We start from the raw sequence: 16,599 nt of genomic DNA on the forward strand, positions 1-16,599 counted from the left end.
ATAGAGAGAAAATTAGAGAAAAAAAAATTAGTTCTTGTATTCAGAGGAGGCCACATCAAAGTAATATTAGGAAGTTTGGATCAATTCTTTCAGTATTTTCATTTGTGTGGACGTGTTTATTTTTTATCTGCAAATTTCTACACTTAAATATTTCTTTTTCAAAATTTAATTTTGTGCACTAATACAAGATGACATTCCTTACTAGTTCAGCAGTTGTCTCAGTCTTTTATAAATAGTTGAGTTTATTTATGACTATTGAATAAAAGATAAGAAGCGTGAATAAAATTGAGATTGAAGTGAAATATATCAAAGAGAGAGACTGTATATATGTGTACATACATATATATACATATATAGTATTGTTATGCTATGGAGGACAGAGAAAGAAAATCATTAAATCATATATGAATTTAAGTATAATTTTGACATTTTTTCCCCTTTTTTTGTTAATGATAAAGTGTTAATTTGATAATTTTACTGCCAAAAATATGATCCATCCTTATTTACACAAATTGAAAAAAGTAGGAGGATTTATGATGGGGCTTTTTGTACTTAACCCTTTATTTTTCAAGAATGTTGATGATTCACTAGCACAACAAAAGAAAAAGATTCGAACATTTCATTCTCATTTCCATCTCTGCAGCCATACTAACTAGGGCACATTTGAACAACAGGATAAACCACATTCTAGATAAATAGCACTTGGAAATACAAGTACCCTAAAGGTACCGTTACAAAACATGTGTCTCGAAAGTTCCAAAAATACATGGCCATGGAGCACTGCATGATGATCGTCCTAAGCAAATCCAACTTTTATCGTTTCTTTGTACCTCCTAGTTTCTGTGTTCAGGCAGTTCTTAAAGTTACTGACAAACGCAACGGATATCATCTCTGAAGCAGAAGTTTCCAGAAAAATATGCGAAAGCTGCCGATGAAAGAGCTGTTTCCGGAGTCTACTGATTGACGCTGGTACAGGAACAAACTGAATTTTACCGGCCAGAAAGGCCTTGCAATATATACAACAACCACAGGCAAAGCAGGCAGAAGACATACATATATCTATCCGGATGCTGATCAGAAATTGCTCTAATGCATCTATCCTGATAGCACATTTTGTGAATTTCCATCACGCACGAATCATCTGCACATTGCACAAAGAAGAGCTTAAAAAGAAAGTAGGAAGAAATAGGCACAAGCAATTACTTTAGGAATGCGGGTATAACACACACCGCCTTTTCAGTGAGAGATTAAATCAACAAATCCACCAATCAAAACAAAGGAAAAGAATTGCAGTGGGATATAATAACATATACAACATCCTACATCTATTCTAAATTTCTAATACACCCAGTAAACTGTCCAAGTTGTGTGGTGGCATTCCTGAAATCTTAAGAATATTCTCATGGAAAATGTGAAAACATAGTTCTTACTATTACATTCAGCCCTCAATCTTTAAACCAGAGAGTCAGGCTGAGAACGGAGTCTAAATTTTTTATTTTTTATTTTCCTTTTTGTATCTTATTTGATCTTTGATTTAGCTGCTTTAAATATTTCCATGTATCTTATTTGATCTTTGATTTAGCTGCTTTAAATATTTCCACGTGACAGTGTTGCCTATAATAATATAAACAGTATATATCAGAAAATGTCCAGTGAAGATTTTTTATTTATTTTTTTATATTTAAATAAGCATGTCCATTATTGAGATCTTTATAAAAAAAAATTCAAAATACCATTTAAAGAAGAAGCGGATGATGATAACAATGATCATGTCCCCTTAACCAACCTCAACCAACTAAATCAAGAAAATACAAGAAACCCCAATAAAATAGAAACAATAATATAAAGAATTTACCATCCTCGGGGTGCTTCTTCCGTTCAGTGTCTTCATTGCCGCTTCTGCAAAAGCTTGTGCCGCTTCTGCATCAGCTTCTGCTAACTCTGCTTCCCTTGCTGCTTCTTCAGCTTCTGCTATAGCGGCTTCTGCCTCTGCAACTGCTTGAGCAGCAGCTGCAGCAGCCTCTTGTGGAGTCATACTCCTCATCTTGGCCAGTTCTAAATCAATCTGAGATTTAGTCAGAATATTGATATCATCCTTGTCAACTCTAGGAGAAGCCCTATGTTTTCCCTCCAAGAGTAACATGGGAGGATTTCTTCTTTTGTCAGATGACAAAGGTGGCGCAATTCTATACTTGCGTTTCATCTGTAAGAAAAACAAGAAAGCCAAACATTATGACCATCTACTCATTGAACAAATATTCTAAAATATTAATTCAATTTTCAGTTCAATATGGATGTAGGACAGTACATACTTATCAATGGGGTTACCGATAATTGTAAAGCACTCCTGCGCTAAAGCACATTATTTTGCATACCCATGTTGCAATAGTTTCAGCTAAAGACTAAAGTATAATGACCCAGTCATAAATCTAATACAAGAACCACATTTTGCATACCATGTTACAATAGTTTCAACTGAAAACTAAAGTATAATGACCCAGTTATAAATCTAATACAAGAACCATATGCACAATCAACACCAAAAAACATCATGCTACAAATAAGCTTTTCCCAATCTTTAACATGCTCTTTTGCCAAATATATGTTTCAAGGAGATCTTAGAACAACCCAATCTAAAAAAATAAAATAAAATTGCAACTCGATATGTATCTTCTTTCAGAATATTGGTCATATAAGACACACTTTATCAACTTACTCAAAAGCATAACCTACTCAGTTATACATAGCATGTTTTCCATCTCTGACACTGATATATTGACGGGTAGATACAAATGGAGCACATTAAAATGATTTCAATACATTACTAACAAAATTGATAACAAGACATATTTTACTTCCAAAGATGACCATTAGAATTTTAGAAAATTGAGACTTTAAATTGGCAATAATATGTGCATGCAGATGTAGTAGCCTAAATGAGCCAATTCAAGTAGACCCGAGTATTTCCTTTTCTTTTTTTTCTTTGCTGGATCTTGAATAATAATTTGACTGAGGCACATTTTCATAACATAAAACACTTATCTAATTAAGGTTATCCGACAATATATTATAGAGGATATAAATATTGAAGTTACAGTCTCTCTAACAGCTTAAGCTTTTAGAGCAGATGGTGGTTAACAAGATTAATACTAATAGTCTGCACAAAAACAACTTCAAATTTTAAGTAAATAGAATCTTGTCACCTTTTTTTTTTTATTTTTTTATTTTTAAATAGTAAAAAAAAAAAAAAAAAAAAAACTTACTGGTCACTTAAACAGAATATGCGAGTAACATGGGCTTTTAGAAAGTAGGACAAATTGCCAAATATACCTCATGCTAACCTCATAAAACCAACACCTCCTTCCTCTCTCACACTCAAGCCACTGCGAATGATTCCATTCCCAATCATTAGTATTTGTTTTTTTAAGCAGTTTACCCTTATTTAAAAAGGTATATCATTCAGCTCATAGAGATTGCAACAAAAAGATGAGGGTAAGGCTGCCTCTATAACCCTTCTTGTTGAGACAGACATGATTGGAAAGGATAATGTCAATCACGTCTCTCATTTGGACCATTTGGAAAGGAAAAGAAAGGGAAGGAACAGTGGTAACCCCTTCACCTTGTACAAAAAAGACAGTGAAGAGAAAGAAAAAAAAAAAAATTGCTTTATTATGTGAAAAGAAAGGGCAAAACAGAAATTCATTTGTTATAAAAAAGGGTAGAACAGGTAATCGCTAACTCCAATATCCTATCCTTTTATTTCGTCCTATCTATGCGATGATACCAAAAATGCTGTTTAAGGGGTTAGCAACCCCTTCCTTCTCCCTCCTTTTCTTATACTTTCCCACCTCATTTTGAATCAAACATGAGAACATCTCCCTTCTTTTCCCTTTCTTTCCTTTCCTTCCAACACCCTCAACCCAAACACAGTATTTAGTTATTTTAATTAAAGTTAGACCCAGCTTGTTTGACAACATAAGTAGGTATATTTTGTGGGAACTAAATAAGTTTTCCAAAATTGCAGACTGTAAGCATCACATAAATAAGAACAGAATAATTCAAGGTACGTTCTAACAATCAATTAGCTTGATGGCAACCAAGTTAGGTCAGTAGCAGCACGAGGACAATAGATTTAAAACCAAACAAACTCAGATATGCATTGTACAATTTACCTTGATCAGTTTCCCACTTGCAGTCAAAAACTTCAATTTTGCTGACAGCAATCTTTTAAAATTTGGAGGTGCCCAATACTGTTCCTGTAAAATTAAAATAAATATATATATAAAAAGAACAGTGAAGGTCAGAACCAAATTAAAATTTTCATAAAAGCTGCATATCACAATATAGTATAAGCAATAATTAAAAAAGACCTCTGGACTGGCAATAGAACCTGAATATATTTCCTTTCTTGTGAAGTGCCACGTTAAGCATAAAGTAAAAATAGTGAATACACACTACGCCTCCTTTTTAGAATACAATGTAGGTATTACGTGGATCAACACCTACATTGTATTTACCTACTTAGGGGGATTACCCAAAAAGTGAGGAAGAAACAAATCTAGAAATAAGTTCTTCTGAAACGAAGAGGGTTAAAAAGGAACAAGAGGAATCCACCAAAGAAGATCCTTTTTCCCTTTTTCAGAAGAAAAGGAGGATCCAGACAAAATTGGTGAGATTATAGAGATCCGAGCGAATGGAAAGGAAAATAAGGGACAAATTCCACTTTCAGTCTAAAGAAACATGCTATCAAAATAGCCCAATTTAGAGAGTTTAGGATTGGTCCAGGTTCAAGGGGGCAGCCAGAAGAATTGCAATGATTTTTGTTTTGGTGCATTTTTAATGTACATTTTTAAAAGCATATCTATAAACAATATGAGAAAAATAAATAGAAAGAAGATTAGTTAACAGCCGATCAATGAGGTTGTCAATTGTTGAGTTTCTCTCTCTCTCTCTAAATTATAATAAATAATTTATATACTTACATATATATAGAGAGAGTATTAATATGTTGTAGCAAGGATTACTATAATAATTAACACTTCTTTTATTAGGTTTGACTTTTTAAAGGCAAGACCAAAAAGGTTCATTGAACTTTGAAGGGTCACAAGTAATTTCTTGGTAAAATTAGATTTTAGTGACCAAAACTAAACAGAATTGCCTTATAGTGACCATAAAGTTGAGAAAAGATAAATAGTCACCAAATCTAAAACTTAAATGCTAAAAAGTGACAATTTGATGATTAATTACATGACTGTCCTTTATAAAAAATCATTTAAATACCTGTGAACATTTCCTGGGAAAAAAAAAAAAAAAAGAAGAAGGGAAAACAAATTCCAATATGGCGAAGAGTTGTACACATAAAAACATGAATCGATATCTACAATTTTAAAAGAAAGAAGATACTAAATAATTTACTTTCTTTCCAGTAACAAGCAGTGACGACCATCACCATAAATGACACACGCTCATAAATGTATATATACAAATTGGTGCATTTTGCTGCTGGTGGAATCGTCAGTTTCGTACTGGAGGTACCTATTGATCCAACAACCATCAAATGCGTTTGCTTTCTTGTTGTTAAGCATATAGAGAATTATAGATTGCCTTAACAGTCAAGTATGGAGAGTAGAGATGATATGTCCCAGTGCTGTGTTTGTTTTCCATGAATATGATCTAATGTTTCCGGGGTTCACAGTTTGTATTAGATTTTCTTGAAAAAATAGTCTGTTTCAAAAGAATACATTTCCATGGGGAAAAAAATGCAATCTCAAAACATTGAGATAATTGATCTTTTTTTTTTTTGTTAATCGTCGATATTGCAATGACACGTCCATGGCTGAAATTGAATCCATTTTAGGGTTTGAGGAGATAGAGGAGCATACAGAACGTGAATGAGAGAAAGAGGTCACGTTTTTTAAGTAAACAATGGTTTGACAAAATTGTCCTTGAAAGGTCACTATTTAGCATATTTAACTTTTAAATTTGGTGACTATTAATCTATTCTTGACTTTATGGTCACTTTATCAATGAGAAATTTAAATTTTTTTGGGAGGTCAACTTTAATTTTCCTATACAAAATCACCTAATAACTATAAATAATTTCCATTAATAGAGTTCTAAGAAGAGGAAGGGGAGGGGGGGTTTAGTATTCCTGTACAAAAATACGATCAATAACTATACAATATTACTACTAATAGATACCCCCTCCCTCCGCCCCTGTCCAGGTTGGTCTCTTAACACCTTCTTTTCCCTTTTAATCTGAGTTATTTCACAAAGACTTGACATGGTAAGGAAGAAGGGAGGAACAAGCACACTTAGAGAGCTCAGTAGAAGGGCGAGTTGTATGCTGCATTTGGGAAGGATGAATCACTCCTGAAAAAGAATCTACTCTTCCAATTGGTAGGATCATATGTGTGATAATTTACTTCATGGGTGAGGTCCATTTCAAGTCTAGGATGGCCTAGTTGTGCAAAAAAAAGAATAGAAGAAGGGCTCAGGGGATATAGCTTTGTGCATACGGGTTGGATGTTTAATCACCCAGTTAGACACACACACACACACACACACAAAAAAAAAGAAAAAAAAAAGCAACTTTGACCCGAGAAAAGAAAAAAAATGATTCAGATAAAAAGAAACTCATGGGTCAAACACTTTTTTTTTTTTTTTTTTTTTTTACTTATCTTTTTTCCTTACTATTATTATCAATAACCACACGCCAATCAATAATTGGACACATTCTTAACATCTCTCTTGTTATTTGAGACCCCTATTTACCTTTTTTGAATTCTATTGAATCGAGAAATAGGTCTTATTGTCCTTATTCATGAATCCTATGCAAAAACAAGAAGTTATTACATGGTCCCGGGTCTCGGCATCATAATCACTAGCTGACACAAGACCAAAAAGATGAATAAAGCTGACACAATTACTTGCGTGTCAACTAGTGATTGGCCCAGGACCATGTAATAATTTCTCATGCAAAAACAGGTCCTTTATTTTTATTTGTACACCGAATCTTTTAGAAAGATTATGATTGTCTTTGTTTATGCCTCGGGTTGGAACAAATTATTAAATTAGTATCCCTCTACAGATTAGCATACATTTTCACAAATTTTACGAACAAAAGCCTTATTTTCCCAAAAAAAGCCTTACTTTCATTTTTGGCATTCCTCTCACCGTAATTATGTCGAAATATGAAATAAAAGTTTGGAATCAACTTATGTAATGGAGTTGATCTGCTAAGGTATTGAGCAGCCAGGAAAAAGGGGAAAAAAAAGGTATTGTCTCTTCTTCTTTCTTTTCTTTTTAAAAATTTTTATTAAGGAATCTTTTTCAAAAATGCTATACAAATTTTATATGAAACCAAGATACTTACCTTTAAATAATTCTAGTGATAATTGAGAAATTCCTATGCTTTGTTCTAATGAAGGTGGGAGAAAAGATAAAACTAAAACTAATTATTAATCCAAATGAAAGTTTGAAATTGATGTAATCAATCTCTTTTGGTTAACTTGAAACAATGGGATAAATCTACAGGAAATCTCATTCATTTAGAAATGGTAGATTAAAATGGGACACTAAAAAAATTGATTGCTAAGCCGTATGGTTTCTTAGATTGACCTGCCTATTCTGACCTGAGGGAACATGTCATTCAACAGGGGGATTCTGAAATTGCAGAGACTTGGTTCAATCAAGCTTCTGAGTATTGAAAACAAGCTACAACGCACATTCTTGGTAATTATATTGAAGCACATAATTGGTTGAAGCTATGAGGCGTTTCAATTAAAAGAACACTATTTATTTCATTATATCCCTTCAAAGATCATTCTGTTCAGTTGGTATTTCGAAGCAGTGAGATAAAGGATACACAGGTAGAGCACAAAATCTATTTCAATATACTGAAGTGGATTTTCATCAGGTGTCTTACGCTCAAATAAGTAACTAAATTACGCAAACAATTGGTGTAGACATCTACTGTGAGATTTGATGCCTATCTTTAGTGCAGTATCATGCCATGTAACATTAAAATTTGAAATCAAATACACTGCCAAGCAGCATTTGTTACACAATAAGGTGCATTAATTAAATATTATATGTATATATAGAAAGAAAGAGAAACTTTATTTTCCTAATAAAGGAATGCATATCTCACTCCCCATTTGGTTTATTGAAAGGGAGAACCTTTGACCTAACTCCAAATAATATACCTCAAGGGTTCTCACAATTTGAATAAAAGTCTTTCACTTCCTTTTGCTCCAAATTGAGTCTAGAGAGGGAATGGAGGTGTTGCATTTGATAAACATATATTAGAAGGGAGGAGACTGCAAATAAAGAAATTGGAATGTTTACACAACACAGAGGAATAAAATTATTTGTTCTATACAAAATATTTAAATGTGCCTTCTACTCCATCAAATCATTTAAAAATTAGTATATCTCATTGTGCAAAAACATTTTTAGGTTCCTAGAAAGGACAATATTTTCATATGTACTTTAGTGGGCCCCATGTATAATCAAAAAAAAAAAAAAATTGCATTGAACTGGATAGGAAACTTCATTCACTATTCCCATTTCTCCTCTCTCTCTCTCTCTCTCTCTCTCTCTCTCTCTATGTAGAAACATAAAGGCAAGTGCACTCTCAGTATAATTACCTAGTCCTTTTTTGTAAGACCCGAGTGTCGTACATGAATATTCTGACATGTACTTGGTTTGCTCAAGAAGGAGAATCCGACAAGAAGTGAGAGGTATGTTGATGTATAATAAGTTACACCCTCAATAACATCTAGATTTCTAGAGTAACTGGTTGTTAGCAAACATACATACACTTGTACAAATACGCTCATCAATATATAGACATTGTGCATCAATATGAATATGAGGTGTCAACCATTACCACGTGATACACCAATGACAAAAAATAAAGAAAGAAAGAAAAATATTTTAAGGCCAGTAAATTCATAAAAAGGATAGTTACGACTCTTATAAATCTATAATAACATAATGAAGAAACATGCTCTGGAGTTGCTTGTTTTATGAAAGTTTAAGACGAAATGCTAAATGGCTCATAGATGAACAAAAGAACTCTTGAATAGAAGTCATTGTTAGGAACACAAGTTTTTATAAAAACAGAATATAGATAGTTAGGGCGTTAAAACTCTAGCCAGATGTTCAATGATTAAAGGCACTCATGATTTCAAACAACCATAAGATCAAACGAAAGAGGGTTGCACTAGAAATAATTGCAGAACAGGTACTCCCATAATTGAACCATAGTTGTAGCAGTATTATTTATCAAAAGCTAGTTCAAGCCACATATTAGCATATCCTTTTTCCTAACTACTTGGAGTTGGCTACATGAATTAGATTTATTCATTCGACTCTATATGAGATCCTAGCTGCACGTATTATCATATCCTTCCTTACTAAAATAAAATATTACCCTTAATGAAGCATCATCACTCATTTATTAGTTTTCTTGTTCCATAAATAAGTTACTAATTTGGATCATTGAATGGAATTAATTTATATTCAATCACTCCCATGCATCACACAGACTTCTTTCTAATTTAATGGATGGATTTGAACATGAGTATGATTCCTGAAGTTTTGTCACATGGATAAAGCATTAGAAAGGGAAATTGGTTGGGGTTTCAAAGTGTTTAAGTCACTTACTATAATGTCATTTATAGCTAAAATGCACCAGCAGTAGTAGTAGTAGTAGTAATAATAATTCAGGAAAAATACTTATAATAATAACCCTTAAATGGATTAAGAATATAAAACAGAAAATTAAATAAAATTAAGAAAAGATAAATGAAAAGAAGAAAAGAGCAAATAGACCAAAGGTTGTAGTACTTCCCCCCCCCCCCTTCTAAAGTAGAAGATAGGTAGTTCTAGTCCCCATAGAGGCAAAGTAGGTGTGTGAGTTCAAATAGGGGGGAAAAAGAGAGTTATTACGAGAGAATAGTCTTGACAAACTCAACGCGCAAAGTCTGCAAACTGAGGACTTGTTCATTTACTCATCAAAAGAGGCAGACAGGACTTGCTCATTTACTCATCCAAAGAGGCAGATAGAGGGTTAAACACTCAACTCAGCTAAATTAAACTAAACAAAGCCTTTTTCCGACTACCTGTTATCATATCCTCCCTTGCTTACTCCACTCATGTTAACTCTGGCCTTCCCCTTCTCCTAGCATTACCCTTAATGTGGGTCATATCACTCTTCCTAACAGGTGCACATAGTTGTCTTCTTTGCCCATGCCCAAACCATCTTTAATCAATTTTCTCTCATTTTATCTCCAGCTGGTGTTACTTCAACCATCTCACATCATTTCTAGTCCAATCCTTTCTTGACTTACAACACATCCTTTTCAATATACGCAATTTCCCCACACTCACTTTATGCACATGATATTTCAACTTTATGCACATGATATTTCTTAACCGCTTAACATTCTGCTTCATAATATTTTGTGTGGTGGTGTATTTGGAAGGAGCAGATTTGAAGGGGAAGAATCTTCTTGATTTTTCAATCTTCACATATATGTTGAGGGGGAAAAAAGTGGCCTTTTTGTATCTCTTGATTTTTTTCAATCTTCACTGCATCCGTAACTGTAGTTATATAGATTTACTAAAGTCATACTCCATATATTTAGCTTTATTCCTACTTATATTAAAACCTTTTAATTCTGGAGCTTCGTTCCAAACCTCTTAACCTCCAATTTAGTACTAACTCTAGTTTTATCAATTATAATATCATCACCAAATAGCATACACAATGGAATCCCATCCTGAAAGTGTCTTTTCCATTCATCCATAACTAAGGAAAAAGATATTAGCTTAATGCTGACTTTTGACGTAAGCCTACAATAATAATAAATAAAAAATTAATAGTTTCTCTCATAGTCATTCTAACTATATTCACATATACATCATAAATGTCTTTTATTGTACCTATAATAATAATAAAAAAAAGTACATATCTTTTATTGTGCCAATATATCCCTTTACGGCTCCTATTTGCTCTCATATAAAGAGAGAGAGAATTGAATTCTTTAAATACTCTCACAAAATTCAGTTCTAATATTTGCTCATATTGAGTCTTGATTTTGCAAAGCCTTATGCAACACTAATAACAAGTTGAACCTTTCAAGATTATCATGTCGTATAAGAAAATATTTTGAGACACATTTATTATTAAACAATTGAGACATCCAAAATAAGAAAATGCAAAACTATTAAAGAAACTCCCAGTAGTCTTACCTAGATAAAATAGACGATACATATTGAAAAGTCCAATATATGTTGTACACAGGAGTGCACAGGTCAAACCTTCATTTGATAATTGTGCTATTGGAGGGTCCAATTAGCTCATCATGATCAAGGATTCATAATACGGATGCATTGCAGCACAATTTTTTAAATGGCAGATGAGATATGTGCTCATAGAATACATGATTGCAAATAATTTAGGACGATCGCGCAGATAACACTATCCTACAAGCTCCACTGCATAAATTATGTAGGATAACATAGTAGAACGGTTCCAAAACCAATTATAGTTGATCGCTAAAAACTACTGGAAGCATGGGGTTCTGGCTGTGAAAGGGACGAGAGGGGTATGGTTTTGGGGTTCTAGCACAGCAAGAGAAGGCAAAGCTTTGGGCTGTCTGGAGCCGTGATCAGTACCATAACTGATAACTAAGCCTAGTTGTATCAACAAAAGATAAACACAACATAGGACTGAGATTAAATTTGATGATACAGAGCCCAAATAGATTCCATGTTTGACCTATTCTCGAAGTTCCAGATTATTAATTTACTTTTTCTTAAGATTCTGGAGCTTTTCAAGACTGAATCAATGAAATCTCAAAATAACTTAAACAAACATAAAAATACCTCAATGTATGTTGCAATAGTTGTCTTATTAGAACCACCAGGCTCCTTCAAGTTGTTTATAGCCTCCATTATAAGATTGTCCAACCTATAACAATGAGAAGGAAGTTTAACACAAAATGTTATTAGATACCTGGAATGCAAGGAAAAAGGTTATTGATTCCATAAATGACTAGTCAAACTACATAACCTTGATATATATTTTTTCCTGAATACATAACCTTGATTCATTGCTAGTATTCATGTCCAAATGTTGAGACTAAGAAACATTTTTTTTTCCCCTGAAGATTAAGAAACATATAATCACATAAGGAAAATGAAAACCTAACTAGTTCCATGTGATGACAAATAGATAGTTTATACGAAATGCTAAAAGTATAAGACGCTCATATGTTAAGGTTTCTTGGTATGGAATAGGTAAATACTAGTTAATTGGTTAAGAATAGCTGAAGAACTAGTTATGTCTTCTGGAAAGGGCAAAGATAAAATGAATGCAAAAATTCTCTGTGCTGTCTAATTCATATTCTACTAAAAAAATTGATAGCAATCTGCATTTGGTCCAAGAACAAAGGTCCAGGTGGTAAATTCTTTATCAACATCTGAAATCTGACAATTATGTGAAACCTTTAATTATCTAATAATTCACGGATAAATTTTGGAACTCTCTACCTCCCTAAATACATGCATATGTTATTATACTCTCAATTCTTTTTCCTCTGTTCTCCATCATATTTTGTGTTTCAGTTTCTATTAGAATGTCATGATATACATCAATACATACAATGTCTAGAAATATAAAACAATTTTTTTTTTGATAAGTATTATAAACAGCGCTCAAGAGGGGAGTGCATCCCAAAAACTACACAAGGACCAAATAGGGCCCCTATTCACTCAACATATCCACAAAATCCACAAACTCCCCAACAGAAGTACAATTTCTCCCCCGAAGCTAAAAAATAGTGTGTGAAGGATAGAGAACTTAAGCACACTAATAGGAGTTTCCTCTCCCTCAAAGGATCTCCTATTTCTCTTTCCCTCCACAAGGACCACCAAAAACACATGTTTCAATCAACTGTTTCAATCTCTTTCAAAAATAAAAGATAAAAAATAATTGCCAACCCTTTTTATTTTGGCACTGGAATGGTAATTGTTTACCACTTATGTATACATTGTTTTATAGTTTCACAAAACTGAATCCTTAAATTCTATATTCTGCTTTTTAAGTGTGGCTACAAAATTTACACCTCAATTTTAGCTTCAGTTTCATTGATGTCTTGCTACCAATGAACATGATTCCATCTAAAGATGACATATTGAAATGCACAACCCTTTTGCAATTTTATGGCTCTTTTATGTGTAATAATGTCATTGTTGACATTGCCAAATATTCCATGGAACCCAGAAGTCTACAATTTTATTTCTTTTTGTTTATTTGACAACAAGAGGCTGATGTATCATCTGCAGGCTAGTCCTAAAGCAAGTATTTCTCACAATGTTTTTTTCCCCCCTTATATTCCAAGTTCAAACATGGACATTTCCACTCAACTTTTGTCGGACATCAAATCAGATACATATATCAGTTGCTAACAGAATGCATTTAGACTTAAACACAGTTCATTAACATGCCTAAAGAAATACCCTATTGATAAGGTATAAATGGCCAACTATAACATAATTATATAGAAAATCTGTTAACACAGTGACTTCTAACATGCCGGCGAGTAGTAGTGCCAAATGAGCAGCAGCTTAATAGTCCTTCATGTGCATTGCTATTCATCAACAATACAATGAGTAGAATCTAAAAACTTAGAAATCCTTTAAGCAATTATTCCTTTTAATATGGTAAAACTTCTTAGATATCATTGTTAATAAAACTAAGTTCTTCAGTCACAATCACAAGTCACAACATGACTCCAACTAGAAGTCCAAAACCATGCTTCATACTTATATAGATTTTGCCAAAGGTCGCATTAATCAAGTCAAAACATAAACACATAATGCTCCATACTGACAAATTGACTTCCTGTGTCAACAGCGACTATTTTAGTTCTCCACTCAGTTTGAGATACATATATATATATATATATATATATATATATATATATATATATATATATTTGATAAGTAAGTTTGAGATACATATTAGTTTAAGTATTTATCTCATTACCAAAAGAATAAAATTAATGGATCTAAGTTGATTAAATGATCAACACTTAGGTTATAACTATCAAGTCCACACTGAGAACTATAATTACTTAAGCTAAAATGAATCAGAAATAATTGCCACCTACTACTTTCAAGACAAAGAAATTATGGAATCATATTATGCCACATCAAATGATAAGAAGAATGGCTAACCTTACGATTGATCTTTTTGGACCACCAATCTGTGGAGACCCACTAGATACTGCAAGAGGCTTGGCATCAACAATTTCTTCATCGCTTTGAACTACTTTAGTAAGAGCCATATGGTTCTCTTCCTGTTTAGGGGCCTGATGCAGCCTTTTAAGTGCTAGCCTCGCCTTCTCTCGAGAACCCCATCCATTTGCCATTACACTCATATTTCTCCACTTGTCCTAAGCCACATCGAGACCAAATAAAATGATACACCATATACAATAGTCTAGACAGCTAGCATATGCAAAACAATCATTTAAATAACTACAATCTAAATTTTAACAAACCACACATTTATTTCACGAAAAATACTCCCAAAGAACAAATGATATAACGTTATAGGATTTATACCTTGAGATCTACATTTGACCGTAGATACAAGACACCACTAAATTCTGGATCTTTCAGTATCGTACGCCACTTGCCTGCCCCATGCTTAACAACTCCAGCTCTAAGAGCTGCTTCTTCTTCTGGTGTCCATTTTTGCTTAGGAGCACCCATCAAAAAGGACCCTCAGAAACCTAGAGAGCACCATATCATTACATAAGAGAGAACAACACTAAATGAAAACCAATTCCATACAAAGTCTGAGAAAATTGAACTAATCAAATTAATCCTAAATACATTTAATCACTACCTCTAGATCACTTTTCTTTCTCTCTCTCTCTTTTTTTTTTTTTTTTTGATAAGTACTACCTCTAGATCACTAGATACTAAATTAGGCATTAACCCTTTTACGAATTACAAAGTAAAAATTAAACAAAAAGTATCAAGAACAATAAGATTTTTTATACATACAGAAGCGTTAAATTATATGCAAAAACGAGTAAAACGTCATGAATAGAATTGCCTATTTCAGGAGATAATAAGAACAATTACATCAGCTCAGCAGGAACAGATGAGCATTGATAAACATATATGGATGACAAGGTATTATAATAAACAAATTTGAATGCTATCCAAACCCTAAGTACCTCAATTAAATCGCAATTCAACGATAAGAAACAGAAAATTAGACATGGTTAAAATTCAATCCGAAACTGTGATTCTGTGAAGATTGAGATTCGGAAACTACCAGGTAAAGATTTGAATTTGTTCTGTGCTTGAAGCTGCGGAGAATTTGAAGGTCCCTGTGTGTGAAAATATGTATATATAGGTGTTCTAAATATGTGCATGTATCATACAAAAACGTATGTGTGTGTACGCGCGTGTATATATATATTTCTCTACTTTTTAATACCTGAATTGTAAAAATATGGATTTTAGCGGTTAGGATAATTTTTTGAGAAATGGTGATACGGGTTGGCGTGAGCCTCGGGTTAGGTTACGGGTTGGAACTATAAAAGTTTGGAGGCTCGGGCTAGGTTAGGGATAGGAACTAGTTGAAGTACTAACGCAGCAGATAAATCCGATTTCACGAGTTAGGTTTGTGTTTGTTTGTTTGTTAAGTTAATAAAGTGAATTTCGTAAAATAAAATAAAATAAAAATAATTAATGGAATTTAAGTTTATTTTTGAGATTTATTTTAATATAGAAGTCAAATTGGAGCCTTTTGATGTTTGATTTGTTAGGCACGTTAATATTGCAGCACATTCATGTTGATTAAACCCATGTCAAACGAGAAAATATGACGAATGTGAGTTAGAGATGGGGCAAGCCCATGCAAACAAGAAAAATATCACCAATGCAAGGCAGGTATAGTGTTAGCAAATGAAACTTGTTATTCATGAATAGTTCGGGTTCGACACAACTCATTTAAAGTTCGCTAAGTAAATGAAATTGAACTTGAACTTAATTTTTAAATTTGTTTAGTAAATGACTCGATCATGAGCAGTATTTGACTCAGCTCGTATATGTTCGTAAACATAGATTTATATAGGTTCATAAACATAGACTTGTATACGTTCATAAACATAAGCTAATGAACATATTCATAAACATATTAACTTGCATAAGTTTATGAACGATTCAAAGTGATTAGAACACAAACACAATTCGATTCTAAACATTTTATTATTATTTTATTAAACAAGTCGGGTTGAAGCTTTTTCAAAATAATCATGAACTGAGCCTTACCTCAGTTTTTCGTGTTTGTCATGATCTCGAGCCGAGACTAAAGCTTAACTCGACTTGATTCATTTGAATCCACTAATTAGAGATTCATAACATATGCATAGATAACAAGTGAATAATATATACTAACAAGTTAAGTTTAAAAAATAAATTTCAATGTAGGTTTAATTTGTACATTGGACCAAGCTACTTTTTACCCCTCTTAATCATCATTATGTTGATTTGGATATGGAA

At 33.0% G+C, this 16,599-nt stretch overlaps 1 protein-coding gene across 1 annotated transcript; it reads right to left on the reverse strand.

The window, feature by feature from the left end:
- Positions 1-662: 662 nt before the first annotated feature.
- Positions 663-15,487, reverse strand: LOC132300093 (telomere repeat-binding factor 1-like). Its single transcript, XM_059797037.1, has 7 exons — positions 15,368-15,487; positions 14,644-14,813; positions 14,254-14,471; positions 11,899-11,983; positions 4,173-4,256; positions 1,856-2,203; positions 663-1,141 (listed from the first exon to the last, which is right to left on the reverse strand). Exons 2-7 carry the CDS (start codon positions 14,791-14,793, stop codon positions 1,127-1,129), a joined length of 900 nt encoding a protein of 299 aa, XP_059653020.1. The 5' UTR covers positions 14,794-14,813; positions 15,368-15,487; the 3' UTR covers positions 663-1,126.
- Positions 15,488-16,599: the final 1,112 nt, after the last annotated feature.

This window comes from Cornus florida, unplaced genomic scaffold (genome assembly GCF_030987335.1).
Source record: "Cornus florida cultivar Cherokee Brave unplaced genomic scaffold, ASM3098733v1 CherokeeBrave_3.0.0_Hap2_Chr03, whole genome shotgun sequence".
Classification (NCBI taxonomy): Eukaryota; Viridiplantae; Streptophyta; class Magnoliopsida; order Cornales; family Cornaceae; genus Cornus; species Cornus florida.

Bases quoted from the DNA above. Each gene is read 5' to 3' on its own strand.
- LOC132300093 (XM_059797037.1), bottom strand. From the start codon at position 14,793: ATGGGTGCTCCTAAGCAAAAATGGACACCAGAAGAAGAAGCAGCTCTT. The intron at 11,984-14,253 runs GTTAGCCATTCT...TCATTGTTATAG, and splicing joins CCAAAAAGATCAATCGTAAG to GTTGGACAATCTTATAATGG. The intron at 4,257-11,898 runs GTATTTTTATGT...TTAATTTTACAG, and splicing joins CTATTGCAACATACATTGAG to GAACAGTATTGGGCACCTCC.